The following is a 26,289-nucleotide window of genomic DNA, read 5'->3' on the forward strand; positions in this document are numbered from 1 at the left end:
GTCAGTGACAAAAGAGAACTTGCCATTTCTGTAGCAACGCAAGATGCTAACGTACTAATTTCTTAAATAAGAAAGGATATGCTAAGACCTAACGCTTTGTTTCTGCTTATTCCTCGGTGTGCACAAAGGAATCATTATGTGGGAGTTTAAGTACTGAGATTTTAAGGTAAGAACAAGGAACAAAGAGAAGAAATGTAACTACCGGGAGGTCAGCTCAATAAAACATATTCCTGTTTTGGATGAGGTTGAGCTATTGATCCCAATGAACCTCTTTTAATAGGTATAGCATGTTCATAGCATAGGATTTATTTTATTTGACCAATATGTATATAATGCTTGATTATAAAAATAATAATCTCTAAGCAGTTTGCAACCAGTGAGAGGTTTACTCCATTGCAATAAATTAAATTGCAAATTTGAGATTCCTGGTATTTTGATAGGATCACTGGTATCTATCTCATGAAGTAATATAGGAAAACTATTTGAGGGCTTTCATGTTTTATTAATGATCAAAAGGGAATAATTATTATTATTATTATTATTATTCACTTTGCCACGCCAGAGGAAGCAGCACTGGCTCCTAGTAACTTTCAGTGCCAGATGTAACAAACAGAAAAAATAAAGTGTTCTACTAATTATTTTTAAGTGTAATCCTGATCATATTAAGCTAGTGCAAAATACAGAACTTCATTTTTGAGCACTATGTAACCTGAAACATACCATTGCCTTTTCAATGGTAGAAAAGTTATAATACGATCACATTCGAATGACATGAAAATATAGGCTGATAAACAAATGTTTCACCATGTTCACAGTGTTCATAATCATCAGAATTAGAACTAACAGCTCTTTGAAAGCGAACTCTGACAATTCTGGCCACTGGATGTTACTGTAACGATTTCCAGGGACACATTTTTGCTAGAAAAGTCAGACACCATGTATTTGAACATCATGGTAATTTTTCCCCATTATTTGTTTCATTTTATACTGCCATGCATAACATATTCTGAGATTACTAAAAAGACTAGTTAAATGATTATTTACAGTGTGTATATTTGTTTCCTTTCATATTGCTGTGAATATTTGGAAATTATTAAGAGGACTTCTTAAATGATTATTTACAGTGTACACAGCAAGCAGATCCAACACACACGCACCATTTCTTCATTAGATATTTAGCAATTAAGTCTTTGTGTTTGTAGTCTGAAGAAGAGCAGTTTGGCTTCCAACCGGATGAAGTTGTTTATTTTTGGCAAATACGGATTTTCATTTAATATACCATGCACAATCTTGGTTGCATCCCTTAATGAAAGTCGCAGCGGATGGAACTATGATATACTTCTCTCTAAAACCTCAGATTTTAATGAGGTGCTGCTATGTGAGGAACTGCAAGACAGGAAACAAGGGCCCTTTTGCAGTGATGAAAATTAGGAGCAAAGTAGAAGTTGCCCGCAGTGAAACTGTCAAGGCTTAGTGGGGATGACTGAAGATATCTCTGCACCACACATGATCAAATTCAGAAACCCCATAAAAACAAGAAACATTTCAGGAGACTCGACCTCCATGAAGTAAAAGGCATGTAACATGGATGGTTAGACCTTTAGATGTAATCACAGAGGTTGTTGTTGTTGATGATGATGATGATGTTGTTGTTGTCGTCATTGTTGTTGTTGTGCCCTGCCCATCTGATTCAGTTGCCCCAGCCACTCTGGGTGGCTTCCAAGAAATACAAAAGCATGATAATGATAATGATAATAATTTATTTAAACCCCGCCCATCTGGCTGGGATTCCCCAGCCACTCTGGGCGCTCCCAACCGAATATTAAAAACACGATAAAACATCAAACATTAAAAACTTCCCTAAACAGGGCTGCCTTCAGATGTCTTCTAAAATTCAGATAGTTGTTTATTTCCTTGACATCTGATGGGAGGGCGTTCCACAGGGCGAGCACCACCACCAAGAAGGCCCTCTGCCTGGTTCCCTGTAACCTCACTTCTCGCAGTGAGGGGACCGCCAGAAGGCATCAAACATTAAAAAGACCAAAATATAGAGAACACCGGCAATTCATGTGATCCACGAATCCCTACTCTGCCGTAGAAGAAACACAATATCACTTTGAGCCATCCCCTCACCCTAGCAAAACTGCATTCCTTTATGGAACTTCCAAGTCAATTCTGACAATGGCCAATAGTGTCACACTTGTCCTTTTTTCTTTTTTCTTTGTCTAAACACTGCTTAAAAACAAAATTTAACAGCATGTATAAAAGAACAATATACAGTCGAACTTTGAAAGTCAAACGGAATCTGTTCTGGAAGTCCATTCGACTTCCAAAACGTTTGAAAACCAAAGCGTGGCTTCTGATTGGCTGCAGGAAGCTCCTGCAGCCAATCTGAAGCTGCGGAAGCCCCATCGGACGTTTGGCTTCCAAGAGAACGTTTAAAAACCAGAGCACTCACTTCCAGGGTTGCGGCGTTCAGGAGCCAAAACGTTCGAGAACTAAGCTGTTCGAAGACCAAGGTACAACTAGTTATTTTGATGGGTCTAAACAGAGATTTCAGTCTTCCTCAGCAACCCGCAGGAAATGATTAAAATAATCAGAGGCCTTTCAGCAAGGCCTTTTTGTATCTTTAGCTACATCTCATGATCTGAAAAATCAAAGCAGCAAAAATGAAAATGAAAAGACTTTCTGTAGGCAGGCAGGGGAAGGGCATGGTTGTTAGTTTGAGCAGCTTGGAGTATTAAAATTATTATTAGGTCCCTTTTTAACTGTCCTTTATTGCACCTTTAAGACTAAAGAAGATATACAGAAGATGGCGCCGAGGTAAGACGCTCTTATCGGAGCTCAAAGAAATCTTTTAGCTAAATGCCTTTGTTGCTGGCTCTTCTCCTTCTTTTGGATTTTATTTCCTCTCACTACTTCGTATCTTATCTTCCTCGGTGCCGGGACTTAATGAAGTTAGTGAAGTTTTAACAAAGGCTCTCAGACATTCCCTTCCGGGCTTTAAGGCACTCCCTCCCAGTCTCTCTTTGACTCCGCGTGACAAACTTATTCCAAGGATTTTGAAGGACTTCTAATGGGCTTTTAACCCTAAAAACTACAAATTCATAAAACCACAAATTTCTTCCACCACCTTCAATTTCGTGGACCCTCAAACATCTCAGTTGTTTTAACAAACTGAGAAGAAGGGGGGGGGATACTGCAAAGGAGTGCTCTAACCGGACCCAGTTCTTAAACTCCTCGCAGCAGCCCACCTAGGACGGAATGAAAATTGAACGAGATTGCGACCTGAGAACTTTAATACTTTATCACTCTATCTAGAAGTCTGATCTCATTGATTTAAGAAGAATCTGCAATGAGAAGAACCAAAAGACTCAGGTGTCTTGACACAGAAACTGACGCAGAGCCCTCTGGTTTCAAACAGAGTAATCTAGATAAGTATCTGCTACCTCAAAAACAGCACATATCTCCTCCCAAAAACTCCCTCAACTCTTTACATGGAAAGACAGTTGAAGAGATATCCCTAGGAATAAACGAGGACAAGGCTACTACTCCCATAACCGAGGCACAAGTACTAATTGATAGAAAGGTGGAGCTGCTGGAGGAATGCTGCCTACTGACTGCTCAAACAGTTCAAAAAATCTTTGAACAATTACAAAACATCTTCAAGAAGCTGGATAACCCAGATGAAAGGAGGCAACTCACTCCCTTTTTGCCATCCTTAACAAGCCCTGGAGATAAACAGAACAAATACAAATTTATACCTCTAAACCAGCCAAAAATCAGAGGAAGCCCCCCTCACTCAGTCAACTTGATACTGAGGCCATGTGAGATTGTTCTCCACATTTTTCCATACAGAGGGCCCCTACCTTACTGGGAGTCATCCTTCTGGGCCAGACATCATCTAAATCTGCTCCTAGGCCTTGAGGGGGGAAGGATTGACTTAAAAGCAGTCAAGAGGCTCACTAACGATGGATATTCCAAAAAAGTACTACTAAGATTTGGTAGTCATAGAATCCCAACCGAAATCTTAAGGGAAAAGGCTCATTTAGCCCAGAAAGGAATTATTCCACGTCGACACTTTGAAGATATATCACTCAGACCATTGATTGCATTTAAAAGACAGAACAAGATGAACAAGGCCATTCCAACAGAAGCCGATATCTGCCCTACTCCCGTGGAAGAACCCAGTAGATGGGAGAAACCGCTGCCAGCTACCCGGGAAATCACGCAAGAAAAATCCAAGCTCCCAAACCATGCGATTGTAGCATCAATTAACAGCCTCGCCCTTGACACAACAGACTGGACAGTCCCAGAAGAAGAAGATCTGCTGAGTAACTTTACCAACCTACCAGATAAAGAACAAATAAGCATACTCAGTAAACTGACGAAACTACAGGCCAAATTGATCGAAATTCACCAACAAGGTCAACAAAATGCAGTAGAAACAATACACAATCAAACTTCACACCTACCAGCCCTCTCCCCAAAATGCATAGTCAAAAAGAGAGCTACTAATGGAACTTTTAAATGTATAGATGCAGAGCTTCAAATCCAGCCTCCTTTAAAATATGAAATGACAAGGAAAAACTCCAGTAATGAGACCACAAATTCCTGGCTGAGATATCAAATACTAGCTCCAAACGAAATAGGTACCCCTTATTTAAGTACTACAAAGGATTCTAACATTCCCGAACAAAAGATGACCTCCAACAGACCTGACACATTGAGCTCAACATCAAATGAGACCAAAGAAATGGAAGTAGAGACCGAAAACAATCCTACTGTCCATAATAGTCCACCAACCACAGAAATCTCTCAGGAACAAGGAACAGCTAAGGAAGAAAATCAAGAAAGGGAGGAAATTCTAATTTCCCGCACTTTAAAAAAGAATCTAAAAGATCCACCATTATGTTCCCCACCGAAAGTAGCGACAAATGGCTGTATCGGCACAAGACAAAATTCCTCGCTGGACTCAATAACAGAATTAGAATGACTAAATGCTGTCAACCAGCCACCAACTCAAAAACGGATTCTACGCTTGCTGTCCTGGAATATTGCAGGGTGGGGAAACAAAGACGGAGACCCAGACCTAATGAACTTCTTTAAAGATTTTGAATTAATACTTCTACAAGAAACATGGTCAACTAGAGATATTAAAATCAATGGATTCTCCTCCTATACGAAACCCGCATTGAAAACAAACACGAAGGGCCGGCCGAAAGCAGGGTTCTGTTGTATGATCAAAGACAACTTAGGGTTTGAAATCAAGCAGCTAGAAAAATGCTTGCCACTTGCACAAGCCCTACTTTTAACCCAAAAAGAAGATACTTTGCTACTTGTAAATGTCTATATCCCCCCATCCAAAAACAACAGCAACAGTGAAAATTGGTCACAACTAACCTTTTATATAGAAAATTTGACCGCTAAATACCCAAATGCCTCATTGATAATAGCAGGTGATTTTAATGCCAGAGTGGGAACCAACAATGAACAACTATGTAGCAAACTAAATTGGAATACTGACAATGATATCGCACATGCCCTGAAAATAGGACGATTCTCCAGAGATAGGGCTGTAAACAACGAAGGCTTACGCCTACTTGAATTATGTAACAACTTTAATTTGCAGATTGTGAACGGTTCAACAAAAGGCGATAGAAGCGGGGAGTTTACATACTTCTCCCCCCGAGGATGCAGTGTCATCGACTATATTCTTGTCCCTTATAATATTATAAATTCGATTATGGACCTCAAAATCGGAACGCGTACTGAAAGCGACCATCAGCCATTATTGTTGTCTATTAACTTAAAGGATGAAACCAAAATAACCAAGCACAATATTATAGAACCCTCTCAATACAAACAAATGACCCAATTAAAATGGTCCCAGGAAATGAGTGCAGTAGTGGGGCAAAAACTTACAGCCAACCTGAGAAAACAAGTATTATCCAACTTAAAGACCACTAATTCCTACAGCGATATTCCGAAAATTTATAATGAAATCTTCCAAATGTTCGTAGAACTTAGTACTCCACCTAAAGTTTGGGTACTTAAACATAGCGCTAGCCCTTGGTTTGATGATGAATGTTTCCAGCTAAAAAGAAAACTGCGCCAAACATTTAAAAATAATCGCACTAAACTAGAGCCCTCTTATCTTGAGGAAAAAAGAAAATATCATTACATTCTGGCCGAAAAGAAACAGAAATATGCAACCCAAAAATGGCTACAATTACTCGACTCAATTCAGAGTAAAAATAACAAAGCGTTCTGGAACCTAGTGTACGGAGGATTGAAAGCCGAAAATCAACTAACTCTACCACCAATTGCAGAATCCAAATGGTCCCAATATTTTACATCTGTAGTTAACAATCTACACAGTGAACTTAAAGGAAATGAAACCACTAAAAATAAAATCAATAAACTCCAGGAGTGGCCAAGGGTAGAAGAAGAGGAAATTAGAGAGATAGTTAAAAATTTCAAATCGGGGAAATCTCCTGGGCCAGACGGTCTACCAATAGAATTATTTAAGACCTATATAGATTGGTGGGCAGAACCCTTAGCTCAATTGTTTACTCTCATAGATAAATATGGGATCATACCTGAGATATGGTTAAGATCAATAATTATCCCAATTTTTAAAAATGGCGACCCAAAAGAACCAAAGAATTATAGACCGATAAGCCTATTATCAGTGATAGGGAAAATCTACGCTAAGCACCTTTTATCTAAACTCCTTACCTGGATGAAAAATCTAAATTTACCAGGGAAAGAACAAATAGGTTTCTCCAAAGGTTGCTCTACATTAGACCACTGCCTTATACTTATGCATTTGGTTGAAAAATACAGATCTCAAAGGCAATCTAAGATATTTGCTGCTTTTGTAGATTTTCGTGGTGCATTTGACTCAATTGACCGCCCAAAGCTGTGGAGGAAACTCGCAGAATTAAAAATTGATCAGCGCTTATTGATCCTAATAAAAAATTTATACTCTTCCAATATCTGTCAAGTCAAACTTAACACCAAAGGTCACCTTTCATCAGACATCCCAAACTCGAAAGGGGTAAAACAAGGGTGTATTCTTGCCCCCTTCCTATTTAATTTATTTTTATCAGACTTGCCAGATCACCTTCAAAAAATAGAATCACATGCCCCTAAACTTAATCAGAAACCAGTTTCTCTGTTATTATACGCAGACGATGCTGTCCTACTATCATTAACGAGCTTGGGCCTGAAACGTCTTATATCTTCTCTGATCCTTTACTGCGAATGTAACAAGCTCTCTATAAATTACGAGAAGACAAAAATTTTGGTCTTCTCGAATGGTTGGAAATTAGAGAAATGGAAAATAAGAGGGCAGGAAATCCAACAAGTGAAAATCTATAGGTATCTGGGAATCTTATTCCAGAGCAATTTAGGGTGGGCAAATCATCGCACAAATGCCATAAAACAGGCAAAGTGCACCTCATCAGCAGTTGCCCGTTTTTATTATCAGAAAGGTAATCAATTTATTCCTGCGGCCAATCAGATATTCCAAACAAAAGTGCAATCCCAGATATTCTATGGAATCCCGCTATGGGTCCAAGCATATAATAGTGATTTAAAAAAGATTCACTCCAGCTTTCTGAGACGTATTCTTGGACTCCCAGCTGTGATCAAATATGAAACAATGTGTGCAGAAATAGGCATACACACAATGGAATATTGGGCCTGGTCCACCTCAATAAAGTACTGGTTACGCTGCCATTTTCGCTGCCCTCCATCAAGTCTGCTCGCTGATTTGCTCAAAGACTCCTACAAATCAAGATGGTATCAGCACCTCGAAAAAAAGATTGAATCTTTAGGCATCGAGCTGGAGCCCCTGTACAATTCTAATGAGCAATACATTTTCCATAATATCCTAACTAGACTAAAGGATGTCGAGAGGCAAAATATTATGGCAGCTGTAAACAAAATTTGCTCGCCCATATTCTATGATTTAAATATCTTAGATAGCAGAGCCAATTACGTCACCAAATTAATAATTCCAGCCCAACGTAGGGCTTTTATGCTGGCCCGTTTGAATGTTTTTCCCTCAGCATTTGTCAGGGGAAGATATCAAAACATCCCTAGAAACAAGAGATTCTGCAGATGTTTTATGAATGTCCCGGACACGGTAGAGCACATTCTCTTTCAGTGCCCATTGTACAGTACGCTCCGTCAACGCGTGCTGTCCCCTCTTTTGGGTGGTTTGGAGCCCCAACAAGGTGAATGTGTGGGATTCTGCCTATCCGACGTTGACCAAAGGGTAACGGCGGGGGTAGCCGAGTTTTTGGTAGCAGTCCTCCAAGGAGCAGGTTAACAAGGAAAACCACTGATTTTATATGTATATATATATATATGTATGTAGCCAACTGCTGCCTTTCTGTATATATCTCAAGGCTTTTATATGTTACTTTTTCTTTTATCGTTTTATTTGTATAATGCCTAATAAAGGTTTGAATAAGTAAGTATAAAAGAACAATATACAGTCGAACTTTGAAAGTCAAACGGAATCTGTTCTGGAAGTCCATTCGACTTCCAAAACGTTTGAAAACCAAAGCGTGGCTTCTGATTGGCTGCAGGAAGCTCCTGCAGCCAATCTGAAGCTGCGGAAGCCCCATCGGACGTTTGGCTTCCAAGAGAACGTTTAAAAACCAGAGCACTCACTTCCAGGGTTGCGGCGTTCAGGAGCCAAAACGTTCGAGAACTAAGCTGTTCGAAGACCAAGGTACAACTAGTTATTTTGATGGGTCTAAACAGAGATTTCAGTCTTCCTCAGCAACCCGCAGGAAATGATTAAAATAATCAGAGGCCTTTCAGCAAGGCCTTTTTGTATCTTTAGCTACATCTCATGATCTGAAAAATCAAAGCAGCAAAAATGAAGTTATACTGCATATTTTTCCAGAGAGGAGAGGTACTGGCCAATGTTTGTTTGATTGTTTGCCAGTGTGGAAAATCTGGACCTCTGAAGCTTGTGAAGTCATATTGATGTATCTGCCGATAAGCAGCAAGAAACCAATAAATTTCCAAAAACAAAAGGAAGGAATCTAAAGGCAGCAATACAAATTTTTCACAGTTAAAGCTGAAGGGTTTGTTTGTTTGTTTGTTTGTTTGTTTGTTTGTTTGTTTGTTTGAAGGTGCTTCTGTGCAGTGATGTATCATGATACGCCTAAAACACTTTAAGAACTTGGTTGTTCTTCCATTCTTTAGTTTGAAGGTAGATAAAGTGAATCCCCACTTACGCAGGGGTTACATTCTGGTGCCACACAAACATAAGTGAAATTTGCAAGAGTAGGGAGCACCCGCTGAAGAACCTTTAAATGATCTCTCTGCTCCTCTCACTCCACTCCAGATAAAAAATACTGCAACTAAAATATCCACACCTGTAATTGAAGCTCTGGGGCTGGCAGGAGGCTGGAGGAAGTGTAGGAACGCTGTTGCTGCTGCACTACAATGGTGCTGTGGGCTTGCCTCTTGGGCTTGCTGATTGGAAGGTCGGCGGTTCAAATCCCAGTGACGTGCTGAGCTTCCATTGCTCTATCCCAGCTCCTGCCAACCAAGCAGTTTGAAAGCACACCAGTGCAAGTAAATAAATAGGTACCCCTGCAGCGGGAAGATAAACCGTGTTTCTGTGCATTCTAGTTTCCGTCACGATGTCCCGTTGCACCAGAAGCAGTTTAATCATGCTGGCCGCATGACCTGGAAAGCTGTCTGTGGACAAACGCTGGCTCCCTCGGCCTGAAAGCGAGATGAGTGCTGCAACCCCATAGTCGCCTTTGACTGGACTTAACCATCCAGGGTCCTTTACTTTTTTACTTTTACAATGCTATTAGGCAGGGAGGCTGAGCAGCCTAAACAAAGCCCCTCTGTATTACCAGTCTCTTCTCTGCTCTCACTGAAGCCCTCTTTCGGCTCTGAGGACATAGCTGTCAACTTTCCCCCCTTTTTAAGGGACATCCTATTCGGAATAAGGGACTTTCCCTTTAAAAAAGGGAAACGTTGACAGCTATGCATGAGGACCCTCCAGCTCTCTCTCACCATTTCCTGATATGAATGTAATTATTTCCCAGTGCCATGCGTTTACACAGTCGCGCACAAGTAGGGGGTCGCCTGCATTCTTTTCAAGGGGCTTTCCCTAACAAAATTCCTATTGAATAGAAATCAAAATGGATTGCGGCACTGTGGCTTATCTAATTACCTAGCGGGCACGACAACGTTTCTTTCAACCCAAATCTGTGTTAAAAGGACGCAGGACTGACAGATGGATTTCTGTGAAGCATTTATACCTGGTGGGATCCTGAGAGATGGGGGAAGAGAGAACCTCTTTTTTACAGATAATTTTTTTACAGATCAATGGAGGAAAAAAACTAAAGAGCCCTCATGTGTATGTACATGAGTTTTATATCAAAAGACATCCATGAAGCAAACAAAAGAATCCTTTTCCTGTGGAGTTTTCCCTCACATGAAATCTATACATTTTAGCTGACTGTCATATTTCCTCTCGCCCCTAAGCACTTGACCGAACCATTAGGATTACTGCTTAGAGAAAAGGCTACTCTTGGAGATTAGTGAGAACCATATTGTGAGAGACTTTGAAAAGATTAATGGAAATTTAAACCACAGGAGAGCTCTTCCTCATAGAATTTTTTCTTGAAATGTAGATGAACTAAATTTGGATTAGTTGCTCTTCGGTTGTGAGATATTACATATGAAGTAGCACCTTCTGGCAGCATCTAGATGAGCTTCTGTATTTCTATGCATTGTCTTATTTGGATCCAGATAGTCCATTACATTTAAATTTATTTTCATTAAAAGCACATGGTTTATGAATTAAGGGCATCGCAGAGGCCTGCCGATGGCTCAAGCATTGTCCAAAAGAAGAATGATGACCCATATTTGGCTACCGCTCGCTTTTGTCTTCGCGTTCAGAAAGAAAGCTTCACTTTGTCATGCCTTTTATAGAGAAAAGTTAATTTACTTTTAAAAACCTTATACGCTTTCTAGTTGACGGGGAACATGATGGAGGGTTTCAGATTTACGGATGTGAACTTACAGGACATTTCCAACTTGGCAGAAAGGAAAAGAGACCAAATGGTGTAATCCCCCAAATAAAGCATAAATCTATTATGAAACGTTTCCAGCAGAGATCTTGGAAGTCCAACAAGAGGCTATATTGTTAACAGGTTGTTTATGGTTTCTCTTCTTGACTGATTCATAGCTTGACTCATTCAACATTCTTTACCCCAGAGCCTGCATTACTGCTTGAAATTATTGTAAAGGGGAACAGCTTGATCATCCATGATACACATCTATCCATGGAAAATGGACTGGTGGATAAAGCCATAGCTGGGTGAAACACAGGTAATGTTCCGAGATACTCCTTTCCCATGACCCTCTAGTAAGCTTTGCCTTTTCTTTCTCTGTGACTTGAAAAAGGTTTCACTTGCTCACAATTATCTGGGGCCTCCTAAAAAAAGGTTGGGGTTTCATTCAAGTTGCATTACTACTTACTGAACCACTTTTATTATTTTACCGTTATTACAACTATTTACCGTTATTACAACAGCCGTCAAGGGCAAGAAGGATAGTTCGCCACAATATGCAAATGCTGTAAACATATCATTCGCTTCCTAACGATACTGCAAATGGCAACCCACTAGAAAATACTTAAGCCACACATTCTGATGTCTAGCTAGCAGCGTTCCATCAATGGAATTGCTGTGGGGAACATCATAGGAACTAGCAATGTCTTCCATGACAGGAAAACATTGCAATTAAGGAACACCGATGTATCAATTTGTAACAACAATTCCAGGAGATCAACTCTTCAAAAAGACATATACAGTGGTACCTCGGGTTAAGAACTGAATTCTTTCTGGAGGTCTGTTCTTAACCTAAAACTGTTCTTAACCTGAAGCACCACTTTAGCTAATGGGGCCTCCCACTGCCGCCGCGCTGTCAGAGCACGATTTCTGTTCTCATCCTGAAGCAAAGTTCTTAACCTGAAGTATTATTTCTGGGTTAGTGGAGTCTGTAACCTGAAGTGTATGTAACCTGAAGTGTATGTAACCCGAGGTACCACTGTACATATGAGAAGGAAATATTATACGTATATATATGTGTATGTGTGTATAATGTTTTGACTGTTAGTTGAAACAACTTCCCAGTTATATGGTTTACGTATCCTCCAACATTTCTCCAATGAGAACAGGGGTGTCCTGTTCCATAACAACAACAATAATAATATTTGTTATTTATTTATACCCCACCCATCTGACTGGGTTGCCACTCTGGGTGGCTTCAAACATATATAAATACGTAATAAAACATTAAACATTTAAAAAAACTTCCCTGTACAGGGCGGCCTTCAGATGTCTTCTAAAAGTTGTATAGTTACTTATCTCCTCGGCTTGGGAGTCGCATAACTCCATAGCCTCCAACATTTCTCTGAGGAAAACAGGACACCCAGGGCCTTTTTTGCAGCTGGTACGCGCCAGAACTCAGTTCTGGCACCTCTCAAGTGGGTGCCATTGCTATTATAAGATGACAAGGGAAGCAGGACTTTCTGAGATCAAATAAGAAACCAGGATGGCTTCTGTAAATCCAGGACTGTCCCTGGAAAATAGGGACACTTGGAGGATCTGACTTATGAATTCAGGCAAATGCAACAGACAAATGTTTTAGTAGCTACTGTGCCTTCTCAGTGTTATGGACAGGATTTACTTTGTCTTATTATTACAGGTGTTTTATTTCTTTTGTCTTGTACAGAATCAACTTAATGTAACACACGAGGCTGTACAATGTGGCAACACCAATAGTTATTACTATGAATGCAGAATAATAATAATAAATGTTTGGAAGAATGACAGTGAGGTGACCGACAAAAACCACGCAAAAGCACAAACCTATACATGCTTACTCAGAAGTAAGCCCCACAGTGGTGAGTGGGGCTTACTCCCAGGTAAGTGTGTACAGATTGCAGCTGAAATGTTATATATGCAGAAATGCTCAACCTAAAAATATTGCATTTGGCTACACTAGTTATTTTACTCTCTCTCTCTCTCTTTAAAACAATTAAACATCTGCCTACAACTTACCGTGTTTTTACATACATATTCCTCCTATTTTTTTTCCAGGATTTAAAAAAATAGACACTAAAAAAATAGTAAAACAGAAAAAACACCACAAAAAGGCAACATTGCTGGGAGTGTTAGAACATTGCAAATGTGCTCAGATCTATCACAGCTGCCCTCTGTTTTAGGATCTTGTACCTCTTTATCCCAGAGAGCTTCATTGTTTTTAAAGGAACAACAGGTCAACCAAAAGACAACCACAAAGTCCAAACAAGAAACACTACATAAATCCAGACATCCTGTTAATGGAACATTGTTGACTTCATGGAAACGGCTTTAATGAAAAAGACTCTGAGCAAACACAATAAAACACTGCCCAATGCTGGAAAAGTCCTTGCTAATATCTCCACCAGCTCGTCTTTAAGACAGGCTTCAAAATCCACTGTTTCAGATCCTTCCATGCTCTTGTCAGGAGTGGGTTTAAATTCTACCCTTAAAACAAGTGCTGGGAAGAAGAGGCCGGGGACTGTGGTGGTATCAAAACGATCAAGTACTGGGGGCATGTCTCAGGATCAGTGGGATCGGCCCGTCATTCCCCCGAGAAGACCTGGCTTCAGGATCTGCCATATCTGTGGCAAAGAGTTTGGGTCACAATCTCTTCCTATCCACGAGCCAAAATGCCTGGAGAAGTGGCAGATAGAAAACGATAAGCTGCCCAAACATCTCAGAAGACCACAGCCCATTAAACCTCAGGCTCTTCCTGGAGGATCTCTCGGTACGATGGCTGAAAATGCAGCAGCTGCTCAAAGTTACAAGCTCCTACCCTGTGAACACTGTGGCCGTACTTTTCTTCCAGATCGTCTTGCTGTACACCAAAAGAGTTGTAAACCAAAAGCCAGTTCAGGTCCTTCAAGCTACAGCTCCTCTAAATCACATAGATCCACTGGGCCTGCATCTTCCACCTCAGACAAGGTAAATTAGAAGGCATCACACCTATGAAAAAAGCAAAATTGTTTCCTGTGCAAATTCCACCTTGGCATTCCAGTGCCGTTGAAGTTAATGGTAAAACCTTCACTATTGACTTCAATCAAGCTAGGAGATCATTTCAGGGACTATAAATGAGTGAGTAGCCTTAAACAAGCCTAAGGTGATGCCAGGGTCACTTTCCATGTTCTGAATAAGTTATCAGCAGAAATGCAGATTTCATAGTAAGCACATTGCTTGTATAAGAAAAACATCACAACCATGGTTTTTGTAGTGATGGTAGCAGTGATTTAATTAACATGAAGTTCAGTGTTTATATAAACCATATTAGACATTTTTGGTTTCTAAAATGCTATAGATAACGACGGAACGATGTTCAAGTTTAAGGTTGGTGGCTTAACTCAAGTTTGCGACGCAGCACAAATATAGGCAAGCAGATGGCACAGATTTTCTACTGAAACTCATGTAGAAACCATAATTAAAACAAAAAAGCACTTAGAGCCATACCAACATATAATTCTGCTTGTGAAAGGACCCATGAAATCCTTTTCATATATTCTGAATGTTGGTTTAATGGATGTGGACAGATGCTTGCAGTTCTCGTCCTACGGAGTTTGCAAGGAATCCTTCACCTCAGCTTGCCCTCTAATTGTGATTTATTTATGGGAATTTGGGGGATAAAATATATTTGTCAAGCAGCCGATATGAATAAAAAGGCTGTGAGCATCTGCTAAGTGCTATAAATTCAAAGAATCCATCCCCTTGGAGTACAGGTTTTTACTTTGCATCTCTCTGAGGTTGAATTAACATGTGCAAAGTCGAACAGCATTAGATACTTTTGTGGGAGTTACTCATTTGTACACAAATAGTGTACAAATGGACATTACATGAAGGACACTGCTGAGTGAATTCAAGAAGGTACCTCAACATCGTTTGTTGCTTGGCTTTCTAGTCAGAAAGAAGTTGTAATTCTTCTTGTCGTGAGCCAAGGCAGAGAGGACTAAACTCTGGCCATGTTCTCCATAGCAACAATTCATGATGTATTGTTATGTTTCATATATTCCTGGTCTTCTCTTTGTGGTTATTAGCCACTTTTATAACAAAAAAGGTCAATTCTATATGAAAGGAGAAATGGGAGGGAATATGGAAGACAAAGAAAAAGCAAAACTTTAATCTGAGTAATACGATATCCTGTAATTTTAAATTTGAAAGTGACGAAGAAGAAAACTGGACTCAGATATTAACCAACTCCCCCATTTTTAATTGCTGTAACCTTCCCAAAAATTTGGCCCAAGAATCTACAGATCTACAGAGAATTCACAACTATTAATTACTGGCAATTCTTTATGTAATTAGGGGGCAATTGTCAATGAGATAAGGGCATAGCACTACATTCAGAGTCTGTTTCTTCCACCCACCCACCCATTTTGGTGCTTGTGTTCATACAAAGTTCATGTAGTAGCAACATCCTAGGATATGGTTGTTAAATTTATTTGCTTATCATAACTATTTTTTAATGTAAGCTTTTTAAAGTATGGCAGGTTTAAAAAGGAGTTTGAGGGCTTTCAGGAGGGGCTCTTGAACAAAAGACTTACTGAAGTATTTCACTGTAGGCATACTATTGAATTATGCCATATGACAATAAGAATTTGTCTCCCTTGGCATTTTCTTGCAATACTTGCATTTCCTTTGTTTCTTTTCTCTGAAACTTCTCACGGGATTAGCATCTTCATTGAATTCAGCCAGACAAAACATTTGGGAAGGTAGCACAGCTATATTATAAATCTGAACCAACTTCAAACCAGTTTAAATGTCACAGCTTCCCATTAGAGGATTCAGAGAATTGTTGTGCTGCGAAGGAACATGGTATGCCCTCAAAAACTGATAGTTTCCTTTGTGTGTCAATCAAGTTTGCATTTGTAGTATAGAATGCTGGAGAAAGGGAAAGACACTTACAACCAAACTCTCTTGAGCCATACTTACCCAAGTTGTTGAAGAACACGCTCTATTCTTCTATGGAGGTATAAGATTGATAGGCGTGAAAACAGGTCAGTGGAAACTACCGTTGGCCTTCCTCTACAAAGTTGGACTGAAGGGGACAAAAAATTAGAAAGGAAAGATAGTGATAGCATAGAGATGGAAGGGAATTGGGGCTAGTGAAGATCCTGGTTTGAGTTGAACGGAAAACATTGGGTATGTGTTCGTACATACACATTTCCATCCCATAAAGAGCAGGACTGAAGAGATGGCAGACCATAACTTCCACAATGTATTTGGAACGCCTGTTCTGAAGGATTCTCTAAAAGGGTCCCTCTGTACAGAGAGTTGACGAGGTCTGGTCATAAGGATAATCATTGCTGTTCCCCTCAGTTAAACAGGGCACATAGCAGGACAATAAATTTGTCCCATTGTATTGTTATGCTAGACCTCATTTTCTTCTGATTCCCTCACCAAGTGTTTCCTGAATTGTACAGTCAAGCCAGTTTGCCTGTAATGGGTTTGTTAGGCCAAAGTTGTTATTTTGTAATCCAATTGGTAATGGAATGAATGGGCTCATTTGGATTAACTAAGCCTGATTATATCTTCAGTAAACAGCCTAAGCCTCATAGACTTTGACAGTGCAGGTCAGTTTTGATAGCCCTGTTCTCAAATCCGGTTTAGGACTGTATTGCTGCAAGGGAAATGTAAACAACCCTTAGACAGATAGTCTCAAAATCCAGTTCCCCACTGCAAAAAAAGGGGGCACAGTTATTTTGTAGGGCATATTTCTCCATTTCCTGCATAAATCACAAATGCATGCTTTTGATGTCTTTTCATTGCTCTCTTTGTCAATATATGGTAAAAAATTCATTCTGAAATTTCATTGGTTGTATCTTGACTATCTGGTGCTGCCATCTGCTGTCTTTTCCCTGTTCTATGTCTGTTTCCAAAATAAAAGCATATTTTGGCCTACTGTCTTTTCTCTGTCACTGCACAGAACCAAAGGTCCCAATATTTTCCTACTTCAATCTTTGCCAACCTGGTGCCTTCCAGATGTTTTGGCCAACAACTCCAAATGGCCGCTTGTTGACCAAAACGTCTGTTCTATGCTGTCATTAGAAGCTGAGCCACTGGAACCATGTTTTCCTGAAATGTGAGGAGTGGCGGGGGGGGGGGGCAGAGTTTTGAACCCTCTGTGCTTCCTGTCCTTATCTCTGCACTTAATTTCCAGCATTAGGTAAAGGGTAAAGGGACCCCTGACCATTAGGTCCAGTCACGGGCGACTCTGGGGTTGCAGCACTCATCTCGCTTTATTGGCCGAGGGAGCCGGCGTACAGCTTCCAGGTCATGTGGCCAGCAGGACTAAGCTGCTTCTGGCGAACCAGAGCAGCGCACGGAAACGCCGTTTACCTTCTCGCCAGAGCAGTACCTATTTATCTACTTGTATTTTGATGTGCTTTCGCTGTGGTTTAACCCACAGCGCCACCCGCGTCCCAATTTCCAGCATTATTTCATTGTAAAAACTTTTCAGCAGGAGGAAAACAGTGTTGCACACCACCCAGGTCCTTTGGAATGAGGGACAATGGAGACTGTGGTGTCTCTATGATATATGGTTTATTTACTCATATATACTACCTGAGCCTATGATGGAGGGATTCACAGCATTAACACATCAAGAGGGCCTTGGATTCCAACAGAAATCAGGCATGGCTCTCGCTCCTTGGCTTTGCAGCCTGCTCCTTCCTTCCAGCTTCTAGCTCACATCACTCAGCTCCCAACTCTTTGTCTTTCCAATGAACAGACAGTTGAGGGAGGGGGTCATACCCCTGTGGCCTCTGGCACAGAGCCACTTCCTTTGTTACCTCAATGACCCATACTTATGCCAATAGTCCAGCTATTCCAGGAACTGAATCCATGCTGGGGGCAGGAATTAGAAGGGGCCCAGGCATACAGCCTACCAACCCCCCCAAAAAAATCTCATAACAATAGCTTTTGTGGTCATTCCATAAAATATGTCCAAAAGAAGAAAACAATTTTAAGGGCATGCTTGACCTGGTTACAGTGGGAGGCAAGTTGAATTATGTTTGCTTCTGTGTGTCAAAGAAAGGCGAGGAAATTGTGGTATAACATGCAAAGCCGGGGGGGGGGGGAGAGATTCAGCCGTCAACGGCAAATCTTTTTTTCAGGTCATGTGTCGTATTGTTCCATCTCTTTCCTCTTTGTCTCTGCCGGAAGTGACAGGAATCAGGGGGTGCGGACAGCAATAGCAAGAGGAAGACTGGGGCCTGGAAGCTCTGGGGTTTGGCAGTGGGGCACCTTGGAGGATGCCAATGTCTGACAGCAATGCCAACTCCAGGTGCTGCCAATGGTTTAAACCATGCCTTATTGGGGTAGTAAAGGTAAAGGGACCCCTGACCATTAGGTCCAGTCATGACCAACTCTGGGGTTGCGGTGCTCATCTCACTTTATTGGCCGAGGGAGCCGGTGTACAGCTTCCGGGTCATGTGGTCAGCATGACTAAGCTGCTTCTGGTGAACCAGAGCAGCACACGGAAACGCCGGTTACCTTCCCACCGGAGCGGTACCTATTTATCTACTTGCACTTTGACGTGCTTTTGAACTGCTAGGTTGGCAGGAGCAGGGACCGAGCAACACTAGCTCACCCCGTTGCGGGGATTCAAACTACCGACCTTCTGATTGGCAAGTCTTAGGCTCTGTGGTTTAACCCACAGCGCCACCTGCGTCCCTCTATTCTTGTAGTAGCATATACAAATTATCAGAACGCAGACTGATTAGCGAATAAACTCTCCTATTCTCCTTCTGCTGTAAGGGAAATTTTCTGCCAATCACATTTTCTTCAGTTTTCTCCAGTTTTTCCATTCTGCCCTGGCCCCTAAAGGTTGGGGATTCCTGCAGAAGAAGAACTCATGCCTTGCATTTATAAGATTCCAAATTGGCTCTCAAAATCTCAGCTAAAGGCTCTTTTGTACTTACACTAGGAAATATCACATACGTAAGCCCCTCAAGAATTGTTTCCAGTCACCATTGTGGGTACTTGTCTAGGTAGACCGTGGTCCAGCTTAGTAGAAGTCATTCATCATACCCACCAAGTGCCCTGGTGAAAACGGGACACCCCGTTTTTTCATGTGAGATCATGGCGGCCATTTTGGGTGCCACGCTTATTCACCGTGGTCTCTCACCACAAAAAATACTTTTTTCTGGCTTGAGATCACAGCACAGGTCACATGATTCTCTCGGAAGACACACATCCTCATTTTTTATTTGAGAAAGTTGGATGGTATGTCATTTATCATACTGTTTAAACAAGCACCCTCTGCAAACCATTATTCAGAAAAAAGCTACACCTTTCTGTTTGTTTTTTTGCAACAACCGAAGAAGCTATGATCTTAAGTCCCTTTCTTACCAACATTATCTTGAAGCTTGCCTGCCATCTCCAAAGTAAATTTCAAAGGACTATTTGTTCCTAAAGAGCCCATTTGAAAGCTCTTAATATTAACCACTTCAAAACTAAATATAGTAACAGGTGTGAATTTTCTGCCAGGAATTCGCAACTGAATCCATATTTTTCAGGCACATTATTAAAATGTGTTATAAAGCATAAACACCCTGCATCTCCATCCTCCACTTTGTCAGCGGGATTCTTTCCAACAGCACAGACTGCTTGGGTTTTAAATGATTTTCTAAAATCAATTGCCTTTCTTTTAACTGAGCTTGTTGTCCACAGCCTGCATTTATACGGCGACCCCCAACCGTTATTTGCTACATTTGCGGCCGAGAGTATGGAACTCAATCCATAAGCATCCATGAACCGCAATGTCTGAAAAAATGGCACATTGAGAATGATCAGCTGCCAAAACACTTAAGACGACCCGAACCCAAGAAGCCAGAGGTCGTATCCATAGGAGGTAAGTTACCATCTCGAAAGATAAACACAGGGACAGCAGGAGAAAGGGCAGCATAAACATCCGTGAAAACCTTGCACATTAATTTTTACTTTAACCGATCAAAGCTATGCCATTTACCTGGTTTCAAGTCTTCTCTCATTTAACAAAATCAATGGGATTTATAGTGTGGAAGTCAGCGCCTCGCTATTACATGCTTCTGTCTGCGTTTGCATATCAGCTTGCCATCCAGAATCAGGGGTGTCAATATTTTTTGGAGGGGTGCACACCATTTGAATGGCAATGTCCATCAACCTTGGGGAGGCCCAGCCCCCCCAATATTTTATTGAGGGGGAGCCAAAGAGACCTTGGCCCCTTGGAGATGGCTCCTATGGCTGGAATGATTCCCCCTCCCGCTGCATGCTGTTCTGGGGCTGCTGCCCTAAAACACCGCCCGCAGCCAATTTGGGGGGATGTGTGGGGAAGCCCCACTGCAACTGGATGAGCTTGCACAGTGCTTCTGCTGGCAGGGGTTATGAGGTGGATCCTGGCCTATATTGCCAAAGGCCTGTTAATTATACTCATTCACATGCTAGCATAACGCTTGGAGGCACTGAATTCTGTGGCACGTGGTCTTCAATAGAAGTGCCGTCAGGAAGCACTTGAGAGCAGAAGTTTGGGATCTGTTCAGAAGGGGCCCCAAACACAACAGGACTGGACTGGCTAAGGCAACAGATTGAAGGGAGCTTAACCACATCGCCATCGAAAGAGCGCTCACTCCCTGCCACCAGACAGTTATGTCTAGAGACTAAAATTACCTAAGTACACCTCTGCCCAGCACAGACCTTGAAAAGGTAGCTGATAACATCACCTCTGGAGAGGGTTTACATTGAATTGGTGTAAGCTTCAAAAACATGTCAGTGTTTTGTAGGAATTGCTCCTTCTGGTAATAATGCCTTTCCAGAGGCTTAAAGAGACAGTGTGGTGTAGTGGTTAAGAGTGGTAGTCTCATAATCTGGTGAACTGGGTTCGCGTCCCCGCTCCTCCACATGCAGCTGCTGGGTGACCTTGGGCCAGTCACACTTCTTTGAAGTCTCTCAGCCCCACTCACAACTATCTGACTTTTAGAAGACATCTGAAGGCAGCCCTGTTTAGGGAAGTGTTTAATATTTGATGTTTTGTTGCTTTTAAAATATTGTGTTGGGAGCCGCCCAGAGTGGCTGGGGAAACCCAGCCAGATGGGCAGGGAATGAATGAATGAATGAATGAATAATTACTACTACTCCAGGGCATGGTCCTCCTTTGAAGCCTCATGTTCCCCTCACACCTAGGAGGGGAACATGTTGCAATACCTCGTCTCTCTTAGAGCCAGTGTGGTGTAGTGGTTAAGAGAAGTGGACTCGTAATCTGGTGAACCGGGTTCGCTTCCCTGCTCCTCCACATGCAGCTGCTGGGTGACCTTGGGCTAGTCACACTTCTTTGAAGTCTCTCAGCCCCACTCACCTCACAGAGTGTTTGTTGTGGGGGAGGAAGGGAAAGGAGAATGTTAGCTGCTTTGAGACTCCTTTGTGTAGTGATAAAGCGGGATATCAAATCCAAACTCTTCTTCTTCTCTTCTTAGAAGCACTGCTTTTTTCAGGGGGGGGGGAGGTGCTGGTACTCACCAGCAAGCAGGGAAATGGGCCAGAACATGGGGGAGGGACATGGCCTGACATCAAGGCTGGGCAGTGAGGATGGGTTAGCTGCTTGATGTTCCCTCACCCACCCACCTCTAATAATAATAATAATAATAATTTATTATTTATACCCCACCCATCTGGCTGGGTTTCTCCAGCCACTCTGGGCGGCTCCCGACAGAATATTAAAATACAGAATATTAAAAACACAATAAAAACATCAAACATTAAAAACTTCCCTAAACAGGGTTGCCTTCAGGTGTCTTCTAAAAGTCAGATAGTTGTTTTATCTCCTTGACATCCGATGGGAAGGCGTTCCACAGGGCGGGTGCCACTACCGAGAAGGCCCTCTGCCTGGTTCCCAGTAGCTTCACTTCTCGCAGTGAGGGAACCGCCAGAAGGTCTTTGGAGCTGGACCTCAGTGTCTGGGCTGAACGATGGGGGTGGAGACACTCCTAGTGAGCTGAGCGTTGCCGCCCAGGTGAAGAGGCCTCTGCTGCCCGGGTTTGGGAAGCAGGTGGCAGGGCTACAGGACACTGTCAGAGCATCATGCCTCCTTCACTGAGCTGGGCAAATGTTTCCCGGGCTGGGGGAATGAGATGCCATGCTCTAATGGGGTTGCAGAGCCCTCCTGCTACCTTCCCAAAGCCTGTCCAGCTTTGGGAAGGAGGCAGCAGGGCTCTGGGACCCTGTCAGAGCATTGTGCCTCCTTCTCCAAACTCAGAAAGCATTTGGCCATCTTAGGAAAGGAGGCGTGATGCTCTGAAAGGGTCCAAGAGCCCTTCCACCTCCTTCCTCCCTCTCCCAAAATGGTGGCAGTGCTGTGTACCATTGTGTACCCTTCAGAAAAAAGCACTGCTTAGAACTGGATGGTTTTCAACTTTCCTTATTCTAGCATTTGGAAGAGGAACACCTAGAATATAAATTCAACAGAGCATATAATTATTGATGGATGTAATAGTGGACAATTGATTTTAATGGTTATAGTAAAATATGCAGGGATGTAAGATATGTAAAACGAAACATGGAAAGAGAAGAAGGGAAGTCATTGGATATTTTAAAGTTTGTAAAATGTTTATTTGAAATTGTAAAGCAGAAAAGTTAATAAAAGTTATTATTAACAAAAGTGAAAGAGGAATATCTAGATAACTAGATGTTGGACTCAGCTACATTGGACTGCAAGAAGATCAAACCTATCCATTCTTAAGGAAAGCAGCCCTGAGTGCTCACTGGAAGGACAGATCCTGAAGCTGAGACTCCAGTACTTTGGCCACCTCATGAGAAGAGAAGACTCCCTGGAAAAGACCCTGATGTTGGGAAAGATGGAGGGCACAAGGAGAAGGGGACGACAGAGGACGAGATGGTTGGATAGTGTTCTCGAAGCTACCAGCATGAGTTTGACCAAACCGCGGGAGGCAGTGGAAGACAGGAGTGCCTGGCATGTTCTGATCCATGGGGTCACGAAGAGCGGACACAACTAAACGCCTAAACAACAACAACATTGGCAAGAAGAAATCGCTTTATACATGTTGTTTATGCATTCTAACTCTGTGACACCAGATGGCGCTGGGGAGTTCCATTTTTGCCAACCCAATTTCTCATACAAAGTTTGCAACGCATTTAACTGAAACACTTCTTTGATGTGAATCTAGATCCAGCCTTTCAAGCCTTCATATAGATCAGGGATGCCGGAACAACGTTGCCAAGCCACAAGCTGTTTTTCTAATATTTGCATTGCCCCACACTGTTTGAAAGCCACTCGATCATCTGGCTGCACATTTGTAACATCCTTCGCTTACCAGTACATTCAGTGGGTGCTTCTCCCACAGCAGGAATACCTTTTTAAATGAAAAGCAGAGCAAACCAAAATGATACTTAAAAATGTAAGCATGTTTCCCATGATTACTGTGATTAACACCAAAACAATGAAAACTGCAGAGGTATCCGAAACTTTGGAGAACTAAGTAACAAAATCTTAGACAGGTTTTACAACTGTATCATCCACCCAGTCCCGCAAGGCCTCTGAATACAAGTGAAAATCTGTGGCAGATTCCACTCTTACATATCAAAAGCCAACTATGGGTTTGTCCTGGGATTCCATCTTAGCTGGGATCACCCTGAAACTCTATGAACTGCCTTATATAAACTGGTTGCTATTTTAAAAATGCTTTGCAACGATCACAGGGAGCCCATTCTCTGTATCAGCTACAACTACCATCAACCCCAGTCAGCGGACAGAGTTTTTAAAGTGGAGGAAAGTGACCAGCAAAGAAAGGGTTAAGCCTCCCCGTCTCCATCATAAAGCACTTTCCCCCCAAAGTATATATATTTTTTGCAATGGAGAAGTAGCCTTCAGGCTAATGTGGCTGCAATGTAATGTGCAGTTTGGCCCTGAATGTTCCAAAGTATATAGAGAACACATTCATTTCCTGCAAATGAGAAGAATACTTGCTTCAGCCAAAAAAGGAACTCCAGTTGGTGAAAAGGAATATTAGGAACAGACGCATTAAGAGATCTAAGGCTTACTCATATGAAGCATTGAATGTGAATCACATTACAGCTCTCGGGGTTCTTATGGGAAAATCTGTATTTTTACTTGTCATATAAACAATGGAGTCGCGTTGTGTGTGTGTGTGAAAAGTACTAGTTTTAAACAGATTTGGGCTCAGTCACTTGCATGCAAAATATAGATAAAACTTTCCAGGGCTCCCCCCCGCCCCGCCGGAGCTCAGTTCCGGCACCTCTCAGGTGGCCGCTGTTGCCATTATAATAAAACAAGGGAGGTGTTCCTAGTGAGTTCTGGCACCTCTTTTTCTAGAAAAATAGCACAGGTTGCTCCCTAAAGTACCATACCTTTTGGCAAAGGAAAACTATTCACTGTTTCAAATAAAGCTCTATAATTTTTTCACTATGCACTGCCAAGGAGGATTATATAGTAAGGTGTGGAAGCTGTTGGTGTGAACTTATACAGTTGCTGTACGGCCTCAGCTCGAGGTAGCATGGTGAAAAGGAAAGGGGCTTGAAACCCATTTTAGGCAAAAAGACAAAGCAGGGGTTTGGATGCAAATTAGCCCATTTGAAATGCCCCGAATCTCTTGCCTTAATTGCAGATACTGCTCCAGCTGCAATAGTTGGACGACAGGGGGTGGGGTGAAAATGGACTTAAATTGAGATTTTTGCCTGTCTGGGTCTTTGTGTGAGCTCCCCTCGAAGTTACAATGAAAGCAGCTTTGAAAAATGAAGCAAATTTGGATCGCTGACCCTAAGAACAGCACTGGGAGGGCAAAATGAAGTATATAGAACACTCTGTGCTTTTCTCTTCCATCTCTTCGGTCAGTTCCCATTGGCTCATTAGGCAGCATTTGCAAGAAGGCCAAGTGGTGAAACTCACTGATATTTAAGTGTAGGAAAATGTGTTAATAATTAGTTAAGAATGTGTAACACAGCACATGCTGAAATGCTTTCTCCATACATGCAAGATGATTCAGTTTGTAGTTAACTTTATTTGACCCCTGAGACAATAAGCAGAGTTTTGGTGGGTTTTCGCTCTCATAAGGACTGTGATTTAGTTAAAACTGAAAGGCTCAGTCAACAGGTATTTCCTGAAAATATTTTCCATGCAAGTGGAGTATGGCTCTCCAGAATGAAAACTGATATTTTCTCTTCTTAATTTTCCAGCCAAAGGTTACTATGATCTGGATGCTTTAAACGAGTCTGCCTGGCAAAGTGCCCAGGCCCAGTTAGTTCCATGCAATATTTGTGGTCGTACCTTCCTGCCAGACAGGCTGATCGTTCACCAGCGCTCATGTAAGCCGAAGACACCGAAATAAAATGTTCCTCCCTTCAAGCCAAAGTTTTTAAAGAACAAGACTCTTTGACCTAGAGGTCAGAGGTCTCAGCAATGAAGAATCATAGCACTATGTCGAATCAAGTTCCAAAAATGACCTGTGTACAATTAACTGAATATTGATTATGTAGGTGAAATATGGACATGCCATTTCTAACAGTGTTTTGCAGCAGTGGTATTGACCACGCAGTCCATAAGGATGGTGGGAGTTCAACTTCTTCTGCATTCTTCAGAGCAGACCGTGGCCTTAAGACTTCACAGTGAATACCATTGTTTCTCGGACACACAAAGTTATGAAGTGGCTATGCCTTTTCAGACCCAAGAGTTAGTAAATCATGTTTAAGAATACTTCTTTTTACTGAGGATGTTTCCGTTCAAATGCCCTATCTGCAGCAAAAATGAGGACAATAAAAGCTTTGGTAGGCTTCTTCAAAAGTGGGCATTCCATGTGTTTTGAAGACTAAATCTCCAATCTTGTTTCTCAGGTATTGACTCTAATGTCAGAGTTTACAGGCGTCCATCCAGTCTTGTCTCCATAATATGAAGGAGCTTGGGTAATGCTCACATTTTCCTCCAATCCCTGTGACAAGATTTGAATGTCAGCTTTGAGGCTCTAGTACTCAACTTCAGCACCCATCTTATTTGCAGGATATGGAGAATCTCGGAAGTGTGTTCCCTTCCCCCAAAGAACTTCAGGCAGGGTTGGCCCAACCCATGAGGCAAGGTGAGGTGACCGCCTTGGGTGGCAGGTTCCACAGGGGCAGGACATGTGGCCTCCAAGGAATGCATTGCTTACTACTGTGGTGG

At 41.9% G+C, this 26,289-nt stretch overlaps 1 protein-coding gene across 5 annotated transcripts; it reads left to right on the forward strand.

Annotated features, from left to right (window-relative positions):
• ZNF475 (zinc finger protein 475) lies at positions 1-25,917 on the forward strand. Of its 5 annotated transcripts, none has more exons than XM_083577125.1 (6): positions 1-166; positions 11,240-11,382; positions 12,790-12,982; positions 13,158-14,066; positions 19,803-19,983; positions 25,314-25,917. In XM_083577125.1, exons 4-6 carry the CDS (start codon positions 13,419-13,421, stop codon positions 25,463-25,465), a joined length of 981 nt encoding a protein of 326 aa, XP_083433251.1. In that variant the 5' UTR covers positions 1-166; positions 11,240-11,382; positions 12,790-12,982; positions 13,158-13,418; the 3' UTR covers positions 25,466-25,917. The 5 variants fall into 5 exon arrangements, with proteins under 5 accessions (XP_083433251.1, XP_083433253.1, XP_083433252.1 ...); XM_083577127.1 differs by having other exon boundaries at positions 11,269-11,382; XM_083577126.1 differs by lacking the exon at positions 12,790-12,982.
• Positions 25,918-26,289: the final 372 nt, after the last annotated feature.

The sequence above is a fragment of the Podarcis filfolensis genome (assembly GCF_964270895.1).
Source record: "Podarcis filfolensis genome assembly, chromosome: 11".
In the NCBI taxonomy this organism is placed as follows: domain Eukaryota; kingdom Metazoa; phylum Chordata; class Lepidosauria; order Squamata; family Lacertidae; genus Podarcis; species Podarcis filfolensis.